The sequence below is a fragment of the Lampetra planeri genome, chromosome 19 (assembly GCF_965212315.1).
Source record: "Lampetra planeri chromosome 19, kcLamPlan1.2.h2, whole genome shotgun sequence".
In the NCBI taxonomy this organism is placed as follows: Eukaryota; Metazoa; Chordata; class Hyperoartia; order Petromyzontiformes; family Petromyzontidae; genus Lampetra; species Lampetra planeri.
This window is the reverse complement of record NC_136125.1, coordinates 12,416,507-12,444,268: the sequence shown is the minus strand read 5'-3', so window position 1 is coordinate 12,444,268 and position 27,762 is coordinate 12,416,507. Positions and strand designations below refer to the sequence as shown.

The 27,762-nt window shown below is 48.0% G+C and overlaps 1 protein-coding gene across 1 annotated transcript in view; it reads right to left on the bottom strand.

The window, feature by feature from the left end:
- Positions 1-4,034: 4,034 nt before the first annotated feature.
- The window catches only part of GSTCD (glutathione S-transferase C-terminal domain containing), a 42,066-nt gene continuing 18,338 nt past the window's right edge, over positions 4,035-27,762 (bottom strand). The window contains exons 8-17 of the mRNA XM_078603051.1: positions 27,429-27,623; positions 25,960-26,289; positions 25,176-25,269; positions 13,832-13,947; positions 12,675-12,719; positions 11,835-11,963; positions 11,249-11,382; positions 10,414-10,444; positions 7,966-8,035; positions 4,035-6,431 (exon numbers count right to left, since the gene is read on the bottom strand). Coding sequence (XP_078459177.1) covers positions 6,220-6,431; positions 7,966-8,035; positions 10,414-10,444; positions 11,249-11,382; positions 11,835-11,963; positions 12,675-12,719; positions 13,832-13,947; positions 25,176-25,269; positions 25,960-26,289; positions 27,429-27,623 — 1,356 coding nt within the window. The 3' untranslated portion in view covers positions 4,035-6,219. The remainder of the gene's footprint in view (positions 6,432-7,965; positions 8,036-10,413; positions 10,445-11,248; positions 11,383-11,834; positions 11,964-12,674; positions 12,720-13,831; positions 13,948-25,175; positions 25,270-25,959; positions 26,290-27,428; positions 27,624-27,762) is intronic.

Here is a 27,762-nt window from a genome sequence, read left to right as displayed (position 1 = left end):
AACTTGTTTTTAGTGGGTTTTTTCCTCTCTCTCAAATATTTGTATCCAGGAGTTATGTTCCAGTGAAACAACCGGCGACTTTATCTCCACACCCTGCACGTTCCGAGCACCCAAGATCTTTCGCGAAAGCTCTGCAGCATCCAATAATGACACATTTTGCCCTTTGCAAATTGTCGCACACTCTCCTTGACCCCCCCCCCCCTTTCCCGGGCTCGTTCCCTTCTGACCAAGGGCTATTTTGTCTGGCGGGAGAGACAGGGGGCGGAACCCCGGGGGATTACGAGGGAGGAGAGCGACGTTTCGTTGAGCGCCACAGCCCCGACACCGCTCGATCAGCCCGGGTCGTAACCTCGTGCTCCGCAGAGGCAGGTGGCCGCCTTGCGTCTCAGCTCCCCCACCTCCACCAAACTCGCCGGGCTCGCTCGCCCTCTGCGCTCTACCCGATCAAACTCGGCATGTAACCACAAGCAGCGGGTCTCCGCGAGACAAGGCGCTGTGGCTACACGTGGACGCCGGTACCGCCGATCCGTACGATGCGCGACGCATCGAATTGCCCCGCGTGACAATTGCGTACAATTTCTACAAATTGTACGCGAATGATACGTCGTATTTTTGCAGCCAGTGCAGCCAACAGTCATGAATGTGCAATCATGCAGTGTTGCCATTGTAGTGATTTTGTCGCAAGATTTTAATCATTTTGTTGGGTTTCCCCAGTGACAAAATTTAGTTAAAAACGACTCACGGCAAACCGAGACAATTTCTGGGACATTTAAGAGCGATGCCCGGTATAGTGTATAATTAAACTTGTATCAGTTTACGATGAGTAACACCCGCCATAATCTAGTGACACTATTCACAGTGTCTGTATCGAGGGTTCTGTATAAGATGAACGACGTGAAATACTTTTTTTTAAAAATGTCTCGTGACATAGTTAACACATTTGTAAAGGCCTGCCTCGTGACGTCAAGTGACTTTTGAAGGTTCGTTTCGCGACTTGCTGCTTTAAGGAGTTGGGAAACACTGCACACAAGACTGTAGGATAAAAATACAACAAATAATTGATTTTTCAATTGAATCACAAGCCCAAATTGTGACATTTCTTCAAATCGCCAGGTGATGAATCCATAGAAACCTGGTTACCACCACCAACCAATACTTTTCTTTGTATAAAGTAGATGAAAGTCACTAACAAGACGAGAGCAGATGCTGGCAAACGCCTTCAAACCTGCAGCCTCCTGCACAGCTTCACATCCCCCGAGACTGGGAATCACGGTGAACTTCTCAGCTCAGAACACCTGCGCCCAATGAAGGGGGGGAGGGGGAAATACAAAAAGCAAATAATGGCCAGCGAGTCAGGTCTCAACATCTGGCCTCCGTCACTCGGTGTAACTAAGCCAGCAAAAGATCCAAAAGCATTCAGCAGCGTGACAGACGGGACAGGACGGGGGAAACAGACTGGCACTTTTGTCTATTAAGACACCGGGGTTTGTGAATCGCAGACCCATCCATTCTTCCTCGGCATACACGTGCTTTAAAGGTGGTAATTATATGTTTGCATGCGTCTGTCATTTCTATGAAATGCCGGGGGATTACCGAATGTGGAACTGGGGCGGCGCCAACTAACACAGCTTGAAACACGCGACGCTTTTATTTTGGCGCGTATCGGTCGCTGTTTGTGTGCTTTCGTTAAAACACACATCATCGCAATGTCCATTTCTTTAAAGATATATATTTTGCAATGTTGACCGTGTCCCATAATGTATTTGATCATTTTCAGCCTCTTAAGTGCGAGGATGTACCAAAGGAATTCTTCATTGCGAATCATTTAGGAATGTACGCGTGGATATTTTTTTGCACGCACATTCAATCAGGCTTTTAGCGGATCTCCCAAGTATTTTTGTTCAATGCAAACATAACCGATTAGGACCGTTTAACAGTGGAGCCCACAAGGGCCATCTATCAAAATGAGAAACTGCTTAAAGCCCGGTGTGCCAATGTCTACCTTTCTTAAATCACTGCGGTCGCGAATGTTATTCTTGAGCGAGCCCCCAAACGTGCACGTTGGCCCTGCTTTTTTGGAACAACTTGGCTTGAAAGAGGTCTTTGTGGGCGAACCCCATTTATATTTAAGTGTGCTGATATTGGCCAAAACATCGCAATATATCCAGCAGTGTATTATGAACTTGTATATACTCGTGTGCACAGCTGTTATACATTTATATTCGAAGCTACAATTAAATTTTTTTCAAACGTCTAAATAAAATGCATTATGAAATCAAATCCTGCACTTTGATTGTTTTCGATGGTCCGCAACGTTAGATACTGAAATGTTCATATTCAGATGTCTCATCGGCACCGCCCAGTTGCCAGGTGGAGCGAGCTTCGAAATCAATGGGTCCGCATTCTCTGTATCCGAGTTGCAGCATTAACATTTATCTTGATTCACTCGTCAGAAATTCAGTGTGAATGGCATTCATCTAAATCCGTGAATAAACAACAACACGTCCAGCTATGGCTTATCTCGGTTAAAAACATATTCTGAGCAAAATAAGGTAAGCAATTGAAAATGTTAACATACCCACCCCGCTATTAGTAGTCTGGAGATGGAGGTTCATTAATACATCGAGTGCATATAGAAATATAGACCTCTGAAAGTGCATGTGCAATAATGGCCATCACAATTTTCTCAATACGCTTGTTTATACGTTCACTGTCTTCACGACTTAATACACATGTTTGAAGGACTGTAGTACAGCATTACGCATAATGCATTATCGTCCCATTTCGTTTGCGACAATGCCAGTACATTAGTAACTACGCCGTGTTCATCATGCACCTGTTCGCCCACGCATGTTGCCCGTAACAGCAGATCACAAAGGGCCCTCGCCCATCCATGAACTTGTTGCAGAGTGGCTCCACTTTGTCTTGATGTCAGCACACAATGATGGCCACGAGATGTTATGAATGTGTCAAGCGAGCTGACAGCACGCCTGCTTCCTACACACCATGACCAGCCCAGACCACCGCCACGGCCATCAAGCCCTGGCGCTCGCAAGACCAGCAGCAGCACTTTTGAACTTCGCCAATGATTAATGAATGAACCCCTCGTACAGAGCACACACCATTAACCCACCTGTCTGCCCAGTAAAGTACAGTCACGCACAACTCTCCCATTGTACTCCGATGGCAAGGTCTCGTGCCTTGTTTTCCCGAGAGCAGCAGCAGCGAGAGTATATTTGACAGCTTCGTATCGACGCTGCTGAAAGTGAACGCTTGCCAAGGGCTCCATTATGAAGCCGAAGTTGTAGCAAGGTTCAGTTCAAGTGAACTAAAAGCTGTTTGTTCAAGAGTTCGCTTTGGGGCGCTGTGGCTGGGAACGACCGTGCACCTTGTTGGCACCGGTCCATGTTGCGGGCTGCGTTTATAAACCCCGGCAGTGCCGGACTAAGCTAGTGCGGGGCCTCGATCATGATGTTATTAAGGGGCCATAAATAAATAAAAACACACGTAAATATTAAAACACTAATTTTTAACTTGCATAGTAAAGTAGTTGTGTTTTTACCAGATAATACAACAAATCGCTAACCTTAACCAGTCGTTCGTAAAAGTTAAAGGCAGTATAGTACTATAGTAATAGAGCAAGTGCAGAATCACTGAACCGGAATTGATAGCTTGAAAGGATTTAGCGCGGGGCCCGTGAAAGTGCGGGGCCCGTAGCAGCATGTGTAGCTACTTGTGCTACGAGGATATAATCCGGCACTGAACCCAATCACTGGGAGAGTTGACGAATCTTCCGTGACATCGCGGCTTACCGACGAACTCACCTGTGGCACAGCCCGAGGCGAGAGAAGCCTCTCTCTGCGTCCCGTTGGCTGCATTCTCTCGACGAAAAACAAAACCTCCTGCAGGTTGCCCGACACCAGCACGTGCAACAAACTTGTAAACAAACGCAAACGCAGGCCGCCAATCCTTCAACAACGCCGTAGCGAAGCTTCTCTCAGTTTCACTTCCAAAGCAACGGGTTCCAACAATGGTTCTCAAAAATATTTTATTGTGACACAAAAGCCAGCCAGGTCTGGACAGCCCCCCCCACCCCCACCCATCACCGTGTGAAGGATTTACGGCAGCGAAGGAATAATTGCTCCTGCATCTGTTTACTTATGGAGTCTAAACTATGCTGCCGCTAAAAGGAGATGAAGGAGGGGGAGATGAGGCGAGATGAGAGCTCCTGGCGATGGGAAGAAGTGGCGGTGGTGTAAGTGGACGCAGGGACAAGGGACATGAGGGTGACCCGAGTCAACATTTCCTCTGCTCAAGTGTATTTAACAAACACCCCCCCCCCCCAAAATGCGTCTCGATCCCACCCTGTCTAGTTTAGCATCACAGAAGCCACCGCCGCACTACATTAACAATGTACACCTTCATTGGCGTTGCCAGACATGTCTTCTTAGCCGCATCAAACCCGACGCATGTCTGAGTGTTAAGACGCGGAGTGGCTAACAGAGGATTACGACTCTGTTCAAATGAGACGGGCGTGAACATGTCGATAAATGTACGTTTGCATTGGGCCAGTCAACACAACGGAAGCTGCCCGAAAAATCCCGGATGGCTGCTATTTTTCAAGACAGGTGTCATATTTTTGACACAAATGGCCACGTTCGATACTGAAATTGACAGTTGTTCAATTTGAGTAACCTTTGTATATATGTGTGTCTGTGGCCATGCTAGAACACCAGTGACGATTATTTGAATCCGGTCCTGGGCCTCCCCTAGGTCGACTCAGCCTCAAATGAGTACCCGGAGCAATATGTAAACATCGCCATGATGGAGACAAAGGCGGCCGAGCGTTGTGTTGGCCACCTGCCCCCTCGTGTACTTTGCCGGCCTTCATAGGTGCTCGCGAACATCACTTGCCCCAACAGTCGGTTACAGGCTATACGGGGGGGGGGGGGGATCATTGTATTTTGTTGAACTTATTACACCAAAATAAATTCCTCAAATGTACCTTTCACGTCTCATCAGGATGTTTTTGCCACCAAATCTTTTCAGCCCAGCATCAGCTAGACAGACTTCGTTATAACATACATTCACCAGTTACATGAAATCCACCACCTAATATTATTTTCTATCCAACACAACTGGCGTCTGCACATCATAAGAGGTTCGTGAGATTTAATACGCAGCCCGGCACTCACAACAGCATGCCGCTGTGCAACTGCGACCGCAGTGGTGGCATTTTCAGCGTCGACAACATTCTGTCTTGCAGACGCATTTTGTCACTTGATGGAAATTTCTCGCAATAGATGGAATAGTGGTCTAGGCACGATGAAACCTTGTTTGGTCCACCCCACATCAACAGGACTTTGGGTGTCTGGCTGATAGTTCTCTGCCTCCACGTCACCTGCCTGATATGCAATGTGATGCGTGCAACCCGTGGTCCGTATGAGTTTTGGAGAATCCAATCGATGCCAGGGTCAAAACAGGATATTACAGTATATGGAACATTAGCGGCCTTTTTGGAATTTCAAGAGGCTGTGTATATATTTCTTGAACGATTACCCAGTGAAACACACATGCCAAGTTTCATGCTCATATTATCATTTGAACAATTACAATTACCTATCATCTATAATAAAAGGATAATGAAAAAGTGACTGTGGCAATATATGCTGTTGTCTTCCTACTATTGGTTCAAAATCAATCCTGATACGAGCAGATTGGCAGACATAAAGTCCCACATAAAGTTCGTTTGTTATCAGCTCAACAGGTGCTGCAACACATGTCCCGTTGAAGCCAGTGTAAAATAAATGAAACCAAGTCAATATTTTGCTTGAATGCATGTATATTCATCGCGGCATTTATATAAAAGTTAGTTTAAATGACAGTAAAATAAGTGACAACTACAAACAAAAGTTATATAAACAAGATATGTTTCTATCCAAACAAACTAATAGAATTTCAAAAATAACTATTCAATTAATCAGGGTAAAATCTGTAACCACTTCTTGGAATTCAGACTCAAAAATAAAAGTCCCAGGAGGCCGTGACCAGCTCGCGCCGCATCACACGCACGCTTCCAATTAAAAACCCGTACGTGTGCATTTTTTGTCAGCTTAAATTCCACAACTGTACACAAGAAGAGCTCAGCTCTGTTTACACGTCGAGCCTGGCCCCACTCTTCCACCCGTCCTGCGTCTCTCCCCCTGGACGCTCGGGGGCCTAGCGCTGAGCTTGTGCAGCGAACACGGTGTGAGAGGAGCAGCGGGGGGAGGTAGTCGTGTCCGCCAGGAAGCGCGCGTCCGGGACCCCCACGAGGATGCTGTTCTTGGGAGAGCACGTCTCCGGAGTCATGGAGTGGACGTGCGCGTGGAATCCGCTCTCTGCGGCTGCTGCGGCCCTGTCTTGGTCGACCAACGTCATGCACGCCTTTCCTGCAAAATATATTCCGGTTAAAAAAAAAAAGATTTTGATGTAAACACAAAAGAAAACGCTTATTTACCCGTCCATATTTGAGCGCACACAAAGATCCGGTATAGAGAGTTGGCAAGAAAGGGGAGACGTGGTATGGGGAGTGCACCACTTCTAAGGCAGTGTCACCAAATAGGCATCCAACGATTACTCAGTCAGCGGTTGCATAAATTGTCACGATTTGGTCCCACGATTCAATTCAAGAGTTGATTCTTTGTGAGCCTACGAGCGTGAGAACCGATTAGAACCAATGCATCATTTCATGCCGAGTGAGAGGTAGGACGCCAAAGGATGATTTATCACGTAGATTTCGCGCCCAATATTATTTATAATGAAGTTTTTTTGGGTTACATCACGTAAATATAAATGTGTTGTGAGCCCACCACCTGACACAGCCAATTATTAAGGTTTGTCACGAAAAAAAGTGTCAATTAGTTACTACTTCTTTACACCAGTGTTGAAGGGGAGTAAACCCACAACATTGACAATTTGAGTGCGACGTAATCTCAACCAGCTTCATCAGGCAGATTTTGGCACGTAACATTTCTGGCAAAATCGCCTGATGAAGCTGGTTGTAATTACCGGCGAAAGTCACAGTACTCAGATTTCTACAGGATAAAGATGAAGATTTGAGCTCAGACTAACAAAAAAAAAGGGGGGGAATGGAGTCGGAGGTGGGAGATAAAAACAGGATGGGCAGCAGAGGAAGAGCGATCGTCTCCTGAGCAGAGGGTTACAGAGAGGTTTCACCAGGAGGTCTTGGCTGCTGCTGCTGCTGCTGCAGTGCAAGGTGCAAGTGGGGCAAGGGAGAAAGAAGAAAGGGGAGAGGGGTAGCCGGGCTCAAGGCCAAGTAGGATTGTTAACAGAGAGGACAGTTGACCTCGTATTGAATTTTCATTGTGAGGGTAAGCTACGGTGTGCTGACATGATGGTTGACGCTTCTAAAAGAGTGTGCAATGATGACAGTGGTATGTTGTCTATATCTGTGTGCTCGTTGGGACAATCTGTACTGAGCTTTGGGGATTTGTTGATTCAAGTCCACATGAGATTAGCTAGTGCAGAGAGAATGATGATAAAGTTTTTTTACGACTACCATCCCATACACAGCATCTCCAATGATTCAGATTAACCCGTATTATAAACAAACACACACGCGCAAAACACCGATACGCAGATATTATCCACGTGATTGGAAACATTGGTAAGCATGGGGACACCGTGCATGGGAAGGCGGCTAGTGGGGTGCGATGACAGGAATGTGAGAAGTGACGCCTGAGGGTGACACTGTTCACAGCAAAGCGGTCGGCGCACAAAACTGGTAACGGCAAAATGTTCAAAATGCTGACTCGGGAGAGTCAGTCCGTGCCGCAGCGTGCCTTGCGTCGAGGGGACGTGCTAATCCCAAGGTGCTAGCGAGGGGCCTCGTGATCAACAACCCCAAGCTGGCCGCCATTCCGTTTCTGATGGGGTCCTACACGCCCCCCCCGTCCTCCTCACCTGTGCTGCGTCTGTCAGCGGAGAGGTGCTGTGCGGTCTGGTCGGCGAACCTGCATAAGACCATGTGCTCCTGCGCGCACGCACAGACACACAACGGCAGTCGTGGGGAGCACGAACATAAACAAGCAGGCATGGAGGCACCGTCACGCCGTGACAAACAAACCGGCCGTCGCCGCAATCAGGCGTAGCCGGCTAGCTTCTGGAAATACGCGGGTTGCTTGTTCTTCTTCTGTATGGCAGGGGTGGAACGATTCGCCCGTCTGAACCCGACCACTGTTCTGTTTTGTTACACAAATTATCAACGTAATCGTAAGGACGTGAGTAATGCAATGCGTTATTTTGCATAGCGACGTCATTCATCCAATTTGCATATCGCAACGCCGTAAGATTTGTAACGCATTCGGCTTTCAAATGGAAAGCGGCAGGAACCCACAGACGAGTGGGAAGGCAATCCACAACTGGCACCAACAATTGCCCAAGTTCTGCGGTCTGCAAGTAGAGGGCAACATCCGCTTTGTACAATCCCAACCGATTCATTCGCGGGTAATTTTCTAACTTGGTCAATTTTGACACAGACACCCCACACACAATGGCCAACTCTTGCGAAAGACGCCACAGGGTCCTGTAAGGTCCACTGTTGAGACACCCACAATAACCAGGGCGGCCACTGAAACCGAACCTTGAATCTCTGCAACAAGCAACCAACGCATTGCTGATAGGCCATGTTACTGCCTCAACTGCTATATTTGTAAAACATCTTAACTATGTAACAAACATGTCATGTCTGCCTACTGTATGCTGTACACATCTACAGTAAATAAGATGTAGTGGTGTAAAATATATATTCACATGTTTAAATTGTTTTATTTTAAGCTGTGTCTGAGGATTACAAAAAGAATAATACAATCTGTGGTAAATGTTAACATCTAAAGTCAAATATGAATTATTCTTTACAAGATCGTGTTGAAATTCAGTGATTTCTGAAGGCCGTATGGACGCTGCATATGCACCGATACAACTCACATGTCAACTAATGTATCACTCACTTGAGATGACGATCCTCTGAAATAGTATCCATCAGTGTTTGAAGTTTCCAAAAACGTAGGGTAACTAAAAATAGCAATGAGGTGTCCAAAACTCTCAAACACGAGGCCTGTGCTGCCAGTCTACACCTGGTTTCAAGACCAAGATGCCATCAGGGCCCAAGGCAGCACAATGCTACAATGCCTCACCGACGCCTGCTACCAACGGAGCGACATTGCAGCTCTCTTTCAGAAACGGCCTGGCCACAAATGACAGCTCAACGAAGTGGCTGATCACATGGAAATGTGTAGCAGCCAAATACTCTAAACGCACGTTGATTCTAAATGTGGAGGGGAAAACCCCCAGAACCTGGAGGAAAATCCACACGAGCACGGGGAGAGCATGCAAACTCCCAATATACAGCAGCAGCAGCAGGCGTCAGGGTCGGGATCGAGCCCACGACCTGCTGTACACCAGGCGAGGTAGTTAACATCTCCTAGCCACCGTGGTGCCCCAAGCGGCCTCCAAGATCTGGCCTGACAGTGTCCCACTAGCTTCTGCTCATGGAGACCAATCCAATTCCTGTCTGGTTTAAGATGTGTAAATCTATAGCACACGTGCCCAGATTCACATAGATTACCGTAAAGAATACACTGATGGATTGTCTTTCAAGCTTGCAATGCAGCCAGATGACCCTTAATGTTGTTCACTGCCTCTTATTAAACACAAACTCCACTCTGATGGTTCAAACCTCACCCACAATGCCGGCTGTTGTATGCAGGCAGGGATGCATGGTCCAGAGCATATTGCTCGTAAATAGGTGCATTAATTTTACAGCCAACATAAAATAATGACAATATGATGGAATATGCAGCCAAATGCATAAAACCACTCCTGGTGCTGTAGGTCCTACTGGGTGGGCTGCTCAACATTTTTGTCTAAACTCTTACCCCATCCTACAAACTAAAGCAGCATTGTGTGTATTTTTTTAAAGTCTTTACTGAAAAATGTTTTTTAGAAACACTGTTTTGTTTTATAACCAAGATATATGAGCCTTAAAACAGAACCCACTAAAGCTCTGGGCACGGGAGAGTGGTGGCAATCGTGGTTCATTCAGTGCACAAGAAAATCCAGCGACCGGAGTTTAATTCCCAACCTCCATCATGAATACGGCGCACAGAGGGGGAGAGGTCTACATCCAGTGGCAGACAAACAGTATATATCATTTCAACGACACGTTGTGTGTATCGATGAATGTTAAAGGTTTGTAAATAACTCTTCCAGGAGGTGCAGTTTACATGCTTCCCTGCAAATGTAACGGTGTTGCGTTACGCGATGATAGGTACACAGTGAATACGTTGTAGAAAGTGGGAATTCCTCGCATGGGAATGCAGAACCTACCTAGTCGTGTAAAGTCACACTTACCCGATAGGACAACACCTCCTGAAACATCTGGCTGAAAGGGTCATAAATCACAGCACAAAGGAAAAATCATCAGACTTCAGCCACATGTGGTGATGTAATTCACACTTGGGAACATTTGGCTCATGGCGTGGAGGTTAACACAGATTACACTGATGAGAGACAAAGCACGTGATTTGTCAACACAACCGTACATTTCACTGAAGAAATAATAATTTTGAGGTTGGTGTCGTAATTTATTGGGATAATCTAACTAACGATATATCACCCTCAGTACATAAACGTAATCTTATCATTCGTGTGCTATAAACACATTGAGAAAAGTACAAAGCAGCCTAACCTGCAAAATAACCTATAAATAAATTGTATATTACACATTGCATTTTGGATAATTTAAATTCAGTCAAAACTATTTGCCACTTTAGGATTTTCACTGGATGTTGTAGAGGTTTATATTCCAATTATGATAGGCTGGGTCCACGTAGGGGAGGCTTCAGCCTGGCCTCGGCAATTGGCACCGATGTTAGCCGTGGCCGGGAATCAAACTCGGCTCGTGGGATCCAAATTCACAGTTCAGTGGCCCAACCACAGCCCCACCGCAGGCTCCAGCCTGCCAGGCACAGCACAACAGCCACCATTCGCCCCTACTAAGTCGCGGCGACGTCGCCACAGTGCCTGCGCCAGGCTAGGTGCACTTTGAGGCAGGAGGTCACGAGACAGACAGACCCAGGTGTTCTGGGTTAACCGACCGAGATGACCGGCGGATGCACCGCCTGTGCCCCCCGGCGTGCACACGGGAGGGCAAAGTCACCGCCGCTCGCACGCCGGTGTCGCTCGCCTTTTGGGGAAGGACACCTTGTCCGTGTTCTGGATGAAGCCGTAGCAGCAGGGGCTGACGACGAAGGCAGCGCGCGCCCGCACGCACCGCTCCAGCACCATGTCCGTCGCCACTCCGCACGCGTGCAGCGCAACCTGCGGCGGGGCGAGGGGCGGAGCGGTGATGCGGCCGTGCGACAAATAACAGGGCGCTCGCTAGCGGTGTGCACGTGTGACCGTTCCGTCGTGTGGCCTTCGCTGAGCTTTTGGGGCGAGAGAAAGGGAATCACGGGGAACCAATGGCCTTGGAGCGTGTTTCTAGAATCCTCCCACCCAGCAGCATGGATGTCGACACCACAGTTTGTCGATTGGCAACGCGTGGTCACACTCACCTCTTCCAAGACATCTGGCTACCGTGGAAGAGAAGGCCAAATACCCTCGAGAGGGATTCTCTAGAAATCTCCCAAGAGGAGGCCCTTCGGCCAGCAGTGACGTGAGAAATGGCTGCACCTCTACATTTTTAAACCGATGTTACACTTTTACACATCGTTAAACTTGCAAAAAAACGAATGAATGTAGACCAGTTGTGTCTCTTGTGTGATGCTCACCCCGATGTCAAAGGTGCCCTGGTAGTAGTCGAGATTGCACTGGTAGAGCGACACGTTGCTGAGGCCCAGGCCCCGGCACCGAGACCGGGCCCTCTCCAGCGACTGCTCCTTATTCTCCACCAGCACAACCTGTACGTACGTGTGTACGTGTGCACGTGCGTGTGCATGTTGGACTTCTTTCGCACCGTATGTAGCCAAGCGCGCTAATCGGAGGTGCGGTGTGTGTATGTTGAACTTCTTTCTCCCCTTATCCGAGGGAAGGACAACAAACTAAACACAAAGCTGTTTTAAACAAATGAGTTTTCAATCTAGAATTAAAAGTGCGTTTAAATGCACTTTTACAACCGAGAGAATAGCACCAAGACTTTGTTCATTAAACAAGTATATACAGTACATACATTTTTTTTCTAACACAGAGACTTTGTTGTCAATTCAATTTAACATTTTGGTTTAAAGTTAATATTCAGTTTGAGTAATGTGTTTGCTTCTGTAATGTTTATTTTTGCAAGCTTTGTTCTTGTTTTTCACAGTTTGTGCAAATTGTTGACATTTCTCTTTTGAATCGTTTAAGTTTACTCCAAGTTTCAATTGCAAAGCAAACCTATTGTCTCAAAAGTCTCTTGCTTTGTAATAACAATAATCATGTCATTTATCTCGGAAAGCCTCACCAAGTCTCAATAACTCTTTTTTTTTCATGCGGATCCGACATCGGAATGTTTGTGGCTAATTCCATTTTAAGGAGTGTTTTGTAAAACAGAGGCAAGAGGACTAAGCACATGATCATAGTAAACAGGAAAAATAACTTGAGTGAAACACCATACGCGCAGCCACGTGGCTTACTTGGCACTGGGGCAGCAGGTAGGCCAGCACGATCCCAAGGTGGCCCTGTGAAGCCGCGCACAGTGGCGGTGAAACAAGAAAACACGCGACGAGACCGCGCTCGGATTAGGGGAGAGAGGCTTGAAGAGGTTCTTATGACATACTCTTAGGTTTTTTCGGTAAAGTCACGTAGGTAAAAATAAAAAAATAAAAAAATAATAGAAATAATAATAGTAGAAATAAATTAATTTTATTTCTACTATTATTATTTCTATTTTTTTTATTTTTACCTACGTGACTTTACCGAAAAAACCTAAGAGTATGAATCCTTACAGTCACGAAAGCTTCACATCTAGGTTCTTATGAATTGCTTGTCCAGGTATGGAAAAGGTGCATTCAGTTAATCTCACAATGCAGTCGACTCTCGATTATCCGCGCGCAGTTTATCCAATTTGCGGATGAACGGCGCACCTGAGATGTTGACGTAACTTAATAACTCGTGGATTTACCCTCAAGCCTAAATTAATCATCTAAAAAGAGTTATACATTGTTATTTTTGGAAATGTTTATCACAAGTGTAGTGACATATAATGGGTCACTACGGCGCCTCGCGCCATCTGCCGACAGAGAGAGAGGAGTTGCGTGTGTAGTAGCCCTCTCTGCCAGCAGAGCGCAAGATGTCATGGAAGAGGTCCCTAGGGGGCATGGTTCTGGTGGCTGGCAGAGAAGGGGCATCTGAGGACGTAGCAGCCCGATTGGCTGGCAAGGGCACGTGACGGGACAGGGTAAGGATGTGGGCCAAAGGTGACAGAAGGGACACGTGATGTAGGGCCCAGAATCTTCTGGTGAGTTCCAGAAGGGGGCGTGGCCGAGGGCGGAGCCAGGCCACGCTGGGGGAGGGGGGGGGCATAAAAAGGAGGTCCCGGGGTCCCATCGGGGCTGTCTGCTGGAACCCGCCGTGCTGTGTCAGGAATAGAAATCGGTTCAGTTCCTGAAGAAGCTTCCAACACGATGAATGAAACATCAGACATCATACTGAACAATACACGGCACTACCCGAAAACACATCAGAGGGCAAATATATATGTTGTTATTATTATAATAAGTAATAATGATTTAATAGTAATCACTGAATAACATAATTCCATTCAGTGGCCTCCTCGGGGCTCCCGGCTCACCCCTCCGCTGCAGAAGTCGACGATGATGTGCGCCGGCTGGGCCAGGGAGCGAACGCAGCCCACGAGGTTCTCCAGCTGCTGCCGTTTCCGCAGGGCCCTCGCCTCGGACAGCTCTCCTGCTCGCCGCACCGCGCCAGGCAACGCACGGACTTCACGCGTGCCGTCCCAGAACCAACACAGGCAGGCAGCCTCAGCACAGGAGGCCTCAGCACAGGAGGCCTCAACACAGGTAGCCTCAACACAGCCTTAATGCACAAGGCCTCAACATGATCTCAACAAACACAGCCGCACAGCCACACGTCACAGCCTCCAAGCTCAACACGGTGCTTCAACATACAAAGCCTCAATATGTACAACCTGAACACGCAACCACAGTACGTGCAGCCTCAACATTCAACACGAGATGGTACAATTAGGACAACCAATTCACGTGACAATTCACAGAATCGCTGTGGGGCGATTGATTCATTGCATAGCGTTCCACTACGGCCACTGCGCTGATGGCACTCCACCCCCTGGTCGAGGCTGCTAAGCCACGTCTTGCTCTGCGAGCCGGTCTCTCACTCTCTTGGCAAATTCATTCATGAGGACATGAGACAAGGTACGTTTCTAAACAGCATGACATCTGACATATGTACTACATCGAACAAAGATGGTCACTGGATCGCTGCACTTTCAGATGCGGTTCTGCGGCCGTCTGGAACGCTCTTCCTTCCGATATTTGGAAGCCACTGAAGCTATGCAACTTTAAATCATCTAGATTGAAAACTCAATTCTTTACAACTGATTTTTGTGTTTAGTTTGTTGTCCTACCCCCACACCTCCGACAGATTACTCAGTATTAGTGACTACCTTATATGCTCCATTGATATATCGTGATTTTCCTTTGGTCAGCTTCAAACAGTTGCAATCTTCAACACGAAGTGCCCCAGGTGCAGTAAAAATCATCAATGATATTCAGAAAATCCCAAAACAGTCGAAGGCGTACCAGACGAGGAAGATGAATCCTGCATCACCAATAGGATTTGTAATGCCTTCCCACGTACGTTTGTCCCTACATGTATTGTATTAGTGACAATAACATTACCTTCCAAGTCACGCAACAAGATGACGTCAAAAGGCATAAAACGTGTGACATCGTCGGGAAGAGTGTGACATCATCGCCTTCATTGGTAAAGCCTTATCTATTATCGCTTATCGCCAAAGATTTTAGCATCGCATTAATAAATTTGGCAAGTCGTCTCTTGCACAACTCGACACAAACATTCAATTTCTATGTAATCACCCTCGTGAGAGTTACAGAGACGGGCAGCGCCAACGCATTTCAACCTTCGCTGGGAAGCTTTAACGAGAAGGGGAGACAACAGAGGAAGCGTGAACGAAGAGCGAGAGCGAGAGCCGCGTTGGGGTCGCGCCGCACCTCTGCGGCTCAGCGCGGCGAGCGGTTCGCCGCGGAAGGGGACGTAATCCAGGCATGAAGCGCTCGCTGGGTGGGGATCAGCCCTGGGATCAGGGACCTCAAGGTCACACACAGGTGTTCGGCTTCAGCGCTCAAGATTAAACGGTGTCACAGTCCAAACCAAAACAGCCGCAATTCAAATGTACTGCTCCCCCCCACCACTGCCCCCCCCCCCACCACTGCTCCTCCACACTGCGCCCCCCACCACCACATATGCCCATTCCAGTTCCTACCCACACACGCGCTCACACCGTGTCTCAGTGCCACGCTCACAGCCGCCTCTCTCCAACGCTCTCTCTGCCCCGTAGCCTCCCAACATAGTCATCTTGAGTTCACACGTTTTCACAACATACTGCCCATGTCGCTCAGCGTGCCATATCCCACCCGCATCCTTCATTCCCCTTCCGGCCCCTGCACATCCACACTTCAGTTCCGTTCCCCACCTAGCGCCACCCCCCGTGTTGTCCACCGCACACCCGATGCCCCAAACAAGAGTGCCCCTGCATCGTGTAGGCACGTCTCCCCTCCACTAATCCCCAACAACTGCAACACAACCTCCTAGAGAATCCCCAGGGCGGATTTCACACATTGCCCTCCCTGCCCCCCGTTCCCCCGGCTCCCCTTCACAACCGTGGGACCTCACAAACAGGCAAGCTAGTCCCTAATGCCTTTGAGCCAGCAATTGAATTACCTTATAGGGCATTGTGTCTTTTGGCATTGCAGTGTCTTGTGTTCTTGCACTGCACTCTGTGGCACTGTGGGCGCCAAACAAAACTGTAATTACATTCGCCACGTAAATCACATTACAACGTGGGAATGAGAGTGAGAATGAGCGTAGAATTGTTGTCACGACGTCTGAAGTTACTCTTAATCCTTAGGGAAAATAACTCTGTGCTACGATGTTTTTTAATTCGATCATCTGCAGGGTTAACTCAGCCGATTATCCTTTCAGGGTCAATAAATCGAGTAACACTTTGAAGGACGTCTACATTGTCTATTATATGGCAAAAACTGAGCCCTGCCAGAAGAATGTGGAATTTTCACAAAAGGTTTGGCAAGCCTCACCTCCGATTAGCACAGTTGGCTACGTGCCATGCAAAACAAGTTCTAAGTGCATACGTACATGCATACAAGCCAGTTGCATAAGTGCCGAAAGCAGAATTTTACTTATTTGCCATTTAAATCAGTTTAAGCTAAGACAGGGGAAAAAACCACGAAAGGTATTTCATGCAAGCGGCCACTGAGCCTTAAATGGAGATGAGCACTGACGCGAGACGCGACTGGGCGAAGACACTTTGACTCCTGAAGCACACTCGAGCACACGCAGCTGGCGGGCAGCAAGACGGAGAAGGTGGCCCTGGAGCACAAGCGAGCCATCAGCAGACAGCGCTAGCAAGGCTCGGGTCACGCTGCAGCCGCCGTACACCTCGCCCTGCTACGGGGGCCGACAACACGACACGCAGCCACCTCGCTCGGCCCCACGCTCGCTTCAACGCTATCACTGCCGTCGTGAATGGCAAAAAGTAATGACGCGGCCTCGCTCGTGCATTTCTTACTTACTGGAAAGCATCGGGGGAACACCTCTGGACGTGACAATAACAAATGGTTAACGTGGTCGCTGGGTGAGGGAGGGTGGCTTTTAAAGAAAATAATTAAAGAAAGAGAAATGGAGAAGCCCTCGAGAATTCACTTGAAGTCGCTGACCGCATGGACAAGACACGAGGGAGCCATCTCTCTCAAGTGCACCTATGGGGGATTCTCTGGACGACGAGGGGGGGGGGGGGGAGGAACCCCCACGAGTGCGCACACAAACGGCCAAATGAGTGAAAGTCGGACGGGCAGCTGTCTCTTGTGCTGGATTAGGCCACAGAACTGGAGCCAGAGATAATCCGAACAGGATTTACCTGTCACAGGCCCTAGCCCCGTGTAGGTCAGGAGGCAAGGTGACGAGTCGCCTCTGGAACCCCTCACCTCCACCAGTCCATGATCTCACGTCCAGGCAGCTACGAAGAGGGCCTTCATTGTGAGACCCATGAATGTCAGACAGCGGTCAGTGGGACCACACCGCGAGATGATGCATAGCCATTACATAAATACCATATATAATCTGCTATCGCATACTCGCAGCCAAATCCACATTTTTGACATTCAACTAATGCCGTGGTCTGGTTTTTGTAGGAACCTTAGATAGAAAAATTTCAATAATACTGTATTGTGGTGGTTTTCCTATCAGAATTGCAAGCTAAACCATACCTTTATTGTTTTAAAGTGTCTACAGATCCCGAAGTGGCTTGGTGGCTCAGCACTCGGAGCGTTGAGCCGGTACCTCCAAGACCTGGGTTCACATCCGGGCCATGAGTTGATGGTCTCAATTAAGTCACCAATCACTGTACACAAAAAAACTGTCAGAACATTAAAATCTGGTTTTGCATGTCATTTGGAGGTTAAGAATCTCTTCTGTAGCCATTCTCTAACATATAGGCCCCTGCTGTGAGTTACCCAAACTGCTTCTTCATCCCAAGCCATGATGCCAACAACACAATTGAAATTTTTTATTTTTAAGTAAAGCAACCACAGATCATAACAGCACTGTGTTTGCAAGAAATACACAACACACACAAAGTGAAGAGTCTACCCACTACAATGACACCCCTGGAATACGTGTCACCGCATGCATCTCTACTAAGCTACAGGCTGACATTGACAAACTGTGATGAGTTTTGCCTCCGGTTATCTTCTGGGTTATCCAAACACGCAGCTCAGAGCTCCACACATTTCTAAGCAGCCTGGGCGAGCGAGCCACGTCACGTGTGTGTCAGCCAGCCCGCCTGGCTAACCCACCGGCTACGGCAGCGGCCGAGATCCACGTCGTATTTTTCGGTGAACGTGGGAGTTACGATCCATCGTGCCACGGCGAGAGGCGGGGGGAGGGCCCCATCAGCCGTCCCCGTTGCAAGCGGCGTGCACTATCTCCGGGGAACAGCTGAGAAGTGGGCGAGAGCTATCAACGTGCAGCGGTGGAAGAAACAAAATCAATACGAGTTTAATAACCGCACAAACTGAGCACCGCAAGAGTCCCAGCGCTCAGCCGAATGGCAACGAAAGCAAGAGCGTAGCAGCAACTGCGCGATCCGCCGTTCACTGATCCGCTACCGAGAATGTGTCAAGACTGCGGAGCGCGTGCCGCCGGGGTGCCAGATCGTAGCGGAGTTTGGCAGGAACCCAGAGGAACTTCCAATGAGGGGGGCTGCTTGGCTCCTGGTACAGCCGTACACCAAACCTGACGTGGTAACATTTCATCCGGAGTGTTTACCAAGCGCGGGCCTGAACCAACGGAGTCTTTAAAACAAAACAAAAATGCAAAGGGTTGCAGTTTCATTCACCGCCTACGTTTCCATCCAGATATAATTGCACACGTACCGCGATTTCGTAAATCCACTGCTGGAGGATGACCTCACCATGCTGTGCGAGTGATAGGGGTTTGTTTGACCACAATCAATTTTTTTTATAAACGTTATGAGGTTTTTTTTATTTATGCAAAAATGTATTTCCTTTAAGCGTGCTGCATTTACAAATTAAACTTCCAAAGTATGCTAAGGTCCGGCACGCATATTGGAGATTTGCACAGCAGCAGAATGTATAACGCTTGTTGCACATTCGGATACATTTATCTGATACACACTGCCAACTCAAACAGAGCCCACTGTGTTGTTGTTTTTACAATTTCTTCTGCAGGAGGTTTGTCTGGATTTGGATATTCCTGCGATGTATTTGGTAGCATTGATCGACCTGCACTAAACAACGTGGTGAAGTATGGTCAAAACAACCCCCAAGACAGGTATTGAATCCGAAGGCCTTCACCCAGCAGTATATTGACCAAAGGCTGAAATATTTTATGATTTTATTTATGCTGCCAAGGCTTCACACATCAGTCAAATTTAATTCAGAATGCCACTTAAAATTATACCTGCATAGACCATAGTGTTTTAAATTCCATTAACAATTAGCAGTTTGATAAGTGTAAAATATCAAGTTCAGTGAGGAAATTGCTTTGATCAGTCATGGGTGCCTGTGGCAAATGTCGGTGCTGTGAGTGTGGTACAAACATTTGGCCAATCTTCACAAGAAATGCCATCGCAGCCGCATAACCCAAAGGCACCAAAGACATGAAAAATAACCCACAGAGGTGGCGAGCTTCTCAGTCGTCTCTTGAGACGCCGGTGTGATTTAATGTTTGATGTATTCCATGGGCAGACTTCTGTGCCTGGAAAACGCATCAGGCTCTCAAAGGGAACCCAATCTGCTGGGAATGGCACATGAGGTTTCTCCCCGGATGTGAACGTTCTCATCGCGCCCTCCACGCCGTATGCATCCCATGGAGATCGAATGAAAGCCCATTTATAATGGGCACTTAAGAGCACCACGTCTGGAATAACAAAGAGTATTCATACCCTTCGAGGGATTCTGGTGCGGTGTAACGGGGAGTACCCTGGACTTGGAATCCAGAGGCAGCGGGCTCGATCTCCTGACACAGCAAAACAATTGGCAAGTTTCTTAAATCCCTCCTGCCTTTGTCCAGCGACGGAGTATAAATGGGTACGGCACGGTCAGTCGATCGGCAGCTCCCGTTTGGTGGAGTGTGGGCACTCCCACCTCCTCCAGGATGTCTGGTCTGCGCAGAAAGAGTAGGCCAAGATACCCTCCCCACAGGAGGGACTCTGCAGAGCTCCCTCGAGTGGAGGCCCTTCTGCCAGAAGTGGCGACACAAATTGCAGGGCTGCAGTGTGCTGTTCGTCAAAGTGAATTCACAACTACATACTCTGGCACGCACACGATCTGATGATTTCTATCCACTGCTTATAATTGGATCGTATATTCTACAAAAACGTCAGTATTCATTATTGGTGTGTTAAAGTTATCGCGCAAGGCCCTTGAACTGAACTGTAGTAATTTCAACTTGGGGCTCCTATAATTTAAAAGTTAAGTAGGACCGTTGGGGAAAGCAGTGACAGCTCAACTGAGCAACTGCCCGGCACACGTTCCGACTATTCATCATCCAGAGACGCTTCTTGCTGTCACGATGAGAAGTGACTATAAATTATTGGCTGTCAACTTCAAAGTCACAAAAAACGAAAGTGCAAAAACAAAGAGAATGCTTTCAGGCCATGGCTCCAGCGTTTTCAAGTAGCGGCAAAACATAAACATAACAGGGTCTTTCGCTCCGAGTAGATTTCTGTTAACAAGTGCGAGCCACGGCCTTTGGAGCGTAACGACGCTATCGTCGTGGATATAGCATGCGATTTCGCGACACTGTCTGGATGACAAAGGACAATACAACAGCTTTCGAGCCCGATTATTCATGTATAATACTAATAGTTTACACTTATAAGATGCCATTTACAAAAGTCTATACAGAATAAATTCCGAAATCACAAAGATGTAGTGATGTGTACATGAAAAATATGGGTGAATTAATTTACAGACCAATATTTATTCTTAAGCTCAATAAGATACAATCTTTGAACCGCGTGTGTAAGATGGTTTTCTGTTCGTATGTTGTATGTAATGTGTTCGCATTACCCGCTTTCCAGCCACCAGAACCAGCCACTACATTTACCACAGTTAAAGAGATACATTTTTCTAGAATCCAATCGTGGAAATTCATTGCTGTACGCAGGGGTGAACCATTACACTCCTATTTTTTTTTAAGTGTAGCATCTCATTTTCGCTGATGGTCATCAAGAAAACTGCTGCAACGCACCGACAGTAAATATAGCTTGTCGAGAGAAAATTACTTTCCTTGAACGGTATTTCAAATGGAAAGTGTGACACGGTAGAATTCCTGAGCACTGCTCTTCATCACACTGGCCAAAAAGGCAGCCAAGTGATGGGCTGTGTAAGCAACGGAGACCCCAAAGAAACAAAACAATTTGGATCTTAGGCACTGGGCCATGACAATCTTAAGCCAGTTCAAATTCTTCCACTGCGGTGCACAACGCCTCGAGACGCAAGGTCGGCTCATTCGGGGGCCCCGACTCTGGCTCAGTACCAGCGCGGCAGGATAACTGCGACCTCCAGACGGACGTTAAGCATCCCTGAACCCTCACAAGGAGGCAACGTTTAACGGTCATGTCCTATTACAAGTATATACATTTATTTAAAAAAAACTTTACAGAGCTCGCTGATGCATTTTCAGGTTGCTAGGAGCTTCTTCAACTGAGTTCCTGAAGAAGCTCCCAGCACGTGGAACGGAACGTCGGACACTGTGGCAAACAGCGTGGTACGACCAGAAAACAGCACATCAGAGGGCTGCTGTACAGCGCAGCCCCAAAAACCTACGCGGTGCGTTAATACAGACATGACGTCATTGCAAAGAACACGATCGCGTGCTGCTTAATTGAGCCTCCTCGTTAAATTCGTCATGAAATGAACAGTGATTTTATGAAAAACGCACTTATTTACACGTAAACAGAGCCATACGTTACAATTCTAGAAATTAAAACAACTTAATAATGACAAGTTGTTGGTTACAAACCAATAAAACATACATGCGATGGCAATCAAATAAACCACAAAATCGCACACGATCACTTTTGTTCACTCAAACCTGCCACTCTCATCATCGTCGCCGTTTTTGAACATACCCCGCTATCCAAGTAACATTTCACAGAATGGTAAATCTGTTCAAAGTGATGGAAGATTTAAAAAAAGTGTGGAGGTGTTCTCCCGCATTCTGCCATTCATTAATTTTAACAGCCAAGGGGCAACAGTTTGTCCTCTGCAATGTAAAAATAGTGTGCAAATCTTGTGAATATGTTCCACTGCTTAGAAAAACGGAACGTCTTCACCCACTCACGTGTCATTTGATAACGAGCGCGCACACAATTTGTAATTGCGCTGCTCTGTGAAAATCTGCTCGACGAGCACTGAAAGTGATGCAAGGGTGGAATGTTACATTTTGTTTCTCCTAAATCCTGGCAATAAGTCTTGCCTTGTTGGATTAAATGTGACCAAGACAAAAACAAAGCCGGTGGGCTTTGAATCTGGCCTCAGGGTTGGATGAAAAGGGCACTGCGGACGGCTTCTTTGAGGCCGTGTTTCCAAACACAGCAATCATTTGCAAGCCCTCGTTTTGCCACAAACCCCAGTCACCGAGATGCCAGCAGCCATGGCCACCCGGGCAAACAATAGAATCTCTCGCTGCTGGCAGTACGTCTCAGGTCTCGTCACTCCGACGCCTCGACTCCTCTTACCGAGCGAACCAACTTTGACGAGCAATAACACATTCAATACCTCTTTGGGCGCCGACGAGTAATAGAGCCAAATGTAATACCCCGACACCTTTGACCTGCCTGTGACCTCGAAACAATACGGACAATTTTGCAAGACATTTTAACTAGCGTCTGCCAAGCATATGGAACATTATACTCGCAGTCGCCCTAGACGGCCACGCTGGCACATTAATGAAGAGTGGGCGGACACGGCGTGCCTTCGCTAAGCACCCGACTTTCGCCACCCGAGCTCACTCCTCGTCTGTTCTCATTCACGGAGCCGAGGCCTCCGAGGACGGCATGGCGGAGAAGTCTGGGGGGTGACGCGTCAAGACACCGGCGCAGCGGCAGGTAAAGCGGCGAGCACTCGAGTCGCACGCGTTGGCACCAGCTGGGACCACAGGCACGGGGCTACCTCGGCCCGATTGTTGGCCAAGTAGCGCTGCTGCTGAGTGACGTTCGACGCAGGCCCGATAAAAGTGTTAGCACCTCTGTTCAGACAAGCAGAAATGGCCTTTTTAGGCCCCCAGAGGTGTGGCGTTAGAGCCCATCACACTTGAACAAACAAACTTCTTTTCAGAGCGCAGCGCTGGAGGTATAAGCCAAGGCACGGGTACATATCCAGTTTCAAGTCGTGGTTAATCAACCGAGGAGAGGCAGAGAAAGAGCGGCAGAAAAAACCCATTTAACGAATGAGCGCTCTTCAGATAAGCTAAATCATGTGCCAATAACGCAACCTGGGTGAAGCCGAAGCAGCCGGAAGGGAAGGGCTGCGGGGAGGGAGGGAGGGAGGAAAGGCGATACAGCCGTGGCTGCCACCCGGCCCCTGGGGATGTTTCTCCACTAGCGAGATGTCCTGGCGAGCGACCGTAATCCACGCCCCGAGTCGGCTCAACCACCTGCCATGCTCCCAGCCCGGGCTGAGTTTAAATCCCCCTAACAGCGGGTTGCAGCGCTCTGCAGGGTGGAGCTGGATTAGATGTTGCCCGCCCCAAACTTAGCTGAGACAAAACGTCCCATCGGTCTTCCATTCGTCCGATTCATCGCCCCTCACAGCCACCGAAATCGTCTACCTCGTCTCGGTCTTGAGTCATCTGCTATCTGGCGGCTATAATGTTGTTTTGTTCTGGGGAGATATCATTGATTTCAGTGTTAAAATAAAAAAAAATCTCTTGATTTGAATTGATGCCTTTTTAATTAGATGTATATTATATAATACTGCAAGAACAGTTACAACAAAATATGCAAGTAAAGCTTAATACCAGGAATTTAAAAAAATTACAACTTCGGAAAAAAAAAATTCTGCAAGAGGCGGAAATGAAGATTGACTCGTTAATATTTTCCAAAAAATACAGTTAAGTAGAAACAACCAAATGGTAATGCCGAATCGTTGGGTCGTGTTCAGAGCCACGGGTTTCCACTGCTGCACTCAACAGGGCTTGGAGCCACGGCACGGCCACCTGAAGAAGCGCGCCAGGTGGGAGCGGTGAGATGAGCAACGAGAGTAGCGCACTCCAGCGCCAGAAGGCATCTGCGATGCCGCCATCACTCAGCGGTAATTCAGGGGAAGATAAAACAAAAAGAATGCCTCTGAGGGACCACCACAGCGGAGACGACCACTTGGGCAGTTTTATTATTTTATTATATCTCTTTTTTTTGCAAACGGTGGTTTCAGTTCACGGAAAGACATCACCACTCACCAAAGTTGCACTTTTACTTAAAAATGTATTTTGGAGGGTTGAAGTTGTCGGATGAAAGAAAGGTATTTGCAAGACCGACTGTGAGCTCTTCTGTGAATAGCTATAATGATACTAATATCATCTATGTATCCATAATAGCTCCACAATGCAGACTTTGTCAGGATGGCCATGCATTGGAATGTTCAAGTCCTTGATAAGAAGGGGCTTTGCGTGCGAGACAAACAAACTGTAGTGCCTGGAGAACACCCCCGGCATTGGGAGGAATCGTGCTCCAAGGTCCGCACAGATGGGTTCACAAACCCACCAGCTGTGTTGCTATCTCGCAGCTCAGTGAGATTGGGAGCTTCGCAAATCTGTGTAAACCCACTGAAGATCGCTTAAAAAGTGTTGAACCACACCACATCCCTCCCATTGTCGCTTTTCCCAGGTTTCTGACCAACTTGCCCAACTGAAGAATATTTGTAATCACACCGATTTCACGCTCAATGGTGTTGTTTCTTGCGGACTGCTTCACATGTTGGGTTCTGGGCCTTTGCTCAGCAACCGTGATAAAAAATAGAATTAAGTATTGTGCGAAATGAGGCGTCACTCCTTCTTAAACAGCAAAAAAACAAATAAATCAAACAATGATCTCACACTATCTAAAACAAACAGCAAATGGGCTAGAGCAGAAAACTTCACTCGAGAGGTTCGCAACAGACGAGTTAAACTGATGAGAGCTGAAACGAAGCGGAGAGGAGGGGAGGGCCAGGGTAGAGGCGGTGAACTAAGGAACGATGACTCCTACGTGCACATGTCGGAGATGAGTTTTACCACAGCTGCAATTGCCATGGAACAATGGAGTCAAAAAGCAGAGGTCTCCATCGGTCAATGGAGGGGGAATGGATGGTGGTGGCGGCGATGACAAGCGGTACCTTCTTCAGGGTTCACAGCCGCGGGATAGTCACCCCACGGAAGAGTGATTTGACAGCAAGGGTGGGGATCCAGACACGCTTCGATGCCCGCTTCCTGACGGCACGGAGAATCAAAACACAAGCAACGGTCAGCCAGTGGCTTGCGACGTGTCACAAAGTCACCGCCATTGTGTTTTTACACAATTGTATTATTTATATCTTACACAATTGTATTATTTATATCTTACACAATTGTATTATTTGTATTTTACACAATTGTATTATTTATATTTGGCTGCATGAAGGAAAGGGGAGCGGCGGCGTGGTGGTTCGCACGCTGCGCTATGAACCCGGCGACTCGAGTTTTTGACTCCCGGACGTGGCTAACGTCAGTGCTGAGTGATATCTGAACCGGTCCTGGGCCTCCCCTCCCCCTCTTCCCTTCACCAATTCACACTGACCAGCGTGGTAAAATATGATCAAACAACCCTCAGGACTGACACATCATGGATTGTATCCAGCAGTGAACTTAAAGGGCCAGACATTAAACAAAACAGCTGGATACAGCGCAGGTCGCTGGGCAGGCGGGTGATTATATAGAAACCATGAGTTCAAACCATGTGCGGGGTCAACAAAGTCATCATCATCGTCCCTTATGAAGTCAATAACACGCGTACCACCGGAGAGCCTTTTGCGTGGGAAATTTCGACCACTGGCTGAGGATCGCCAACAGAAACCCGCATGTAGACACACCCCACCGAGCATTGATTTCACAAAAGCTACCAATATTTTAAAAGTGGAGCACCTTGAGTTTTGTAAGCGTGGGGCGAGGGCCGCCTTTGAAATGCTTGTCAAGACTCGCGGAAGCCGTTCGGCTGCTGCCGGCGGCGGCGGAGGCAACTGCCGGAGCCGCCTTGTCGGGACCCAGGGCCTCGGGGTTTAGGGGGCGCGCGGGCCCCGGGCTTGCGGAGGACGGACGCGGCGTGGCGTGCGCTGGGGGCAGGTCGAGAGGCTGCAGCCCGACCCCCGCGGCCGCCTGCCTGACGGCCGGCACGGCGCTCACGCGGCCGTACCACGCCGTGACGAGCGGCACCGCCTGCAGGACCTCGGCCTGGCCAGCGGAGAGGAGCTGGGCCTGTGCTCGCGACACAGCCACCGACGAGCGTTACGCATCGACAAAGCGCAGCTGCCAACAGCAGCGGTACAATTCAAACACGGCCAAATTGAGATTCGTAATAGATTTTTTGGGTGCGGTCACGTAATGATCTGGCCAAAATTTGTTTTGTTAAGACCCTACACCAGCCGACACGGCCAAACAAATTAAACTTTTCACGTGCGCAAGAGTTTAGCGTGCCAATTGTTATTGTTTTCACTCACCGGTAGCTTGGAAAAATAATTCTCAAAAACGAATATCAATTAGACGTGACGGTTCATTTGAAAATACATCATCAGGACAAGATCCAGGAAGCCAGAATTACAATCCACGAGACTCCTTATAGAAATGTAGCTACTACAGGTACAGTTACTATAACATTTAAAGACTATAGATGCTGTGAATAAAATGTTATAAACACAGTAAAATCTCTCGAAGCCAGAATCAGTGACGCCAGATTGAGGTTTCCCAGAATAGCTGCTGGGAAAAGGAAAAAACTACGGAGAATAAAGAAAACTCCATGGGGGGATCTTTCTTTGCAGGAGCACTGCACAATTTTTATACAGAAGCCACTGGAGCTATTGCCTTTCTAAATCATCTACATTGAAAACTAATTTCTTTAAAACTGATTTTTTTGTTTAGTTTGTTGTCCTTCCCTCGCACGTCTGATAAGCACGGTTGGCTACGTACGGTGCGAATGAAGTTCAACGTACACACATACAATTACATCCAAAAAGCTAAAGATTACAAGGTTGTGACCATCAGAGCGAGCGTGCTACAAACCGAGGCGCCCCGGGGGCGTGCACGGGTTCACCGATTGCATCAGTCGATCACATGACCTGCCCACGGTAGCCTTGCAGTGCCTCGGCTTCAGACTTAAAATGTCTTTGTAAAGTAGCGCAAACATTTAAATGATGCAAAATGTATTGTATTTATAAAAAAAGAAAAAAGAAATTAAGGGCCACCTTTGAAATTTAGCGACACTTATTGAGGCCAAAAATGCATTATCAGATAAAGCCACGGAACAAAAAACAACGCAACCGCACAACTGCGCATACTCCCCAGCGATTACGGCCGTTTCCACCCTGGCCAAGCGCTGAGAAGGAGAAGGCAGCACTCACCAGGAGGAGGTGCACGCAGGGGAAGAGGACGAGGTCCGTGAGGGTGAAGTAGAGGCCCTCTGCGAAGACGTGCTCCAGCGCGGGCAGCTGGGCCGTGACCACGCGCCGCACGCTGGGGGCCTCGCGCCCGGGCCCCGCGTCGCTCCCCACGCACGCCAACCGCGCCAGAGCGGCCGCCAGCTCCACCGTGCTCTCCTTGGCAGAAGAAATCCGGTGCGAGCACGTCGTTTGTGAGGAGTGCTCTCGCCAATAGCAGCTGGTGATCCGGCAAAGTAAGTTAACAAGCCTGGCTCTGGTGATGAGCACCCAAAAGATTGTTAACTGGTGCAGAATT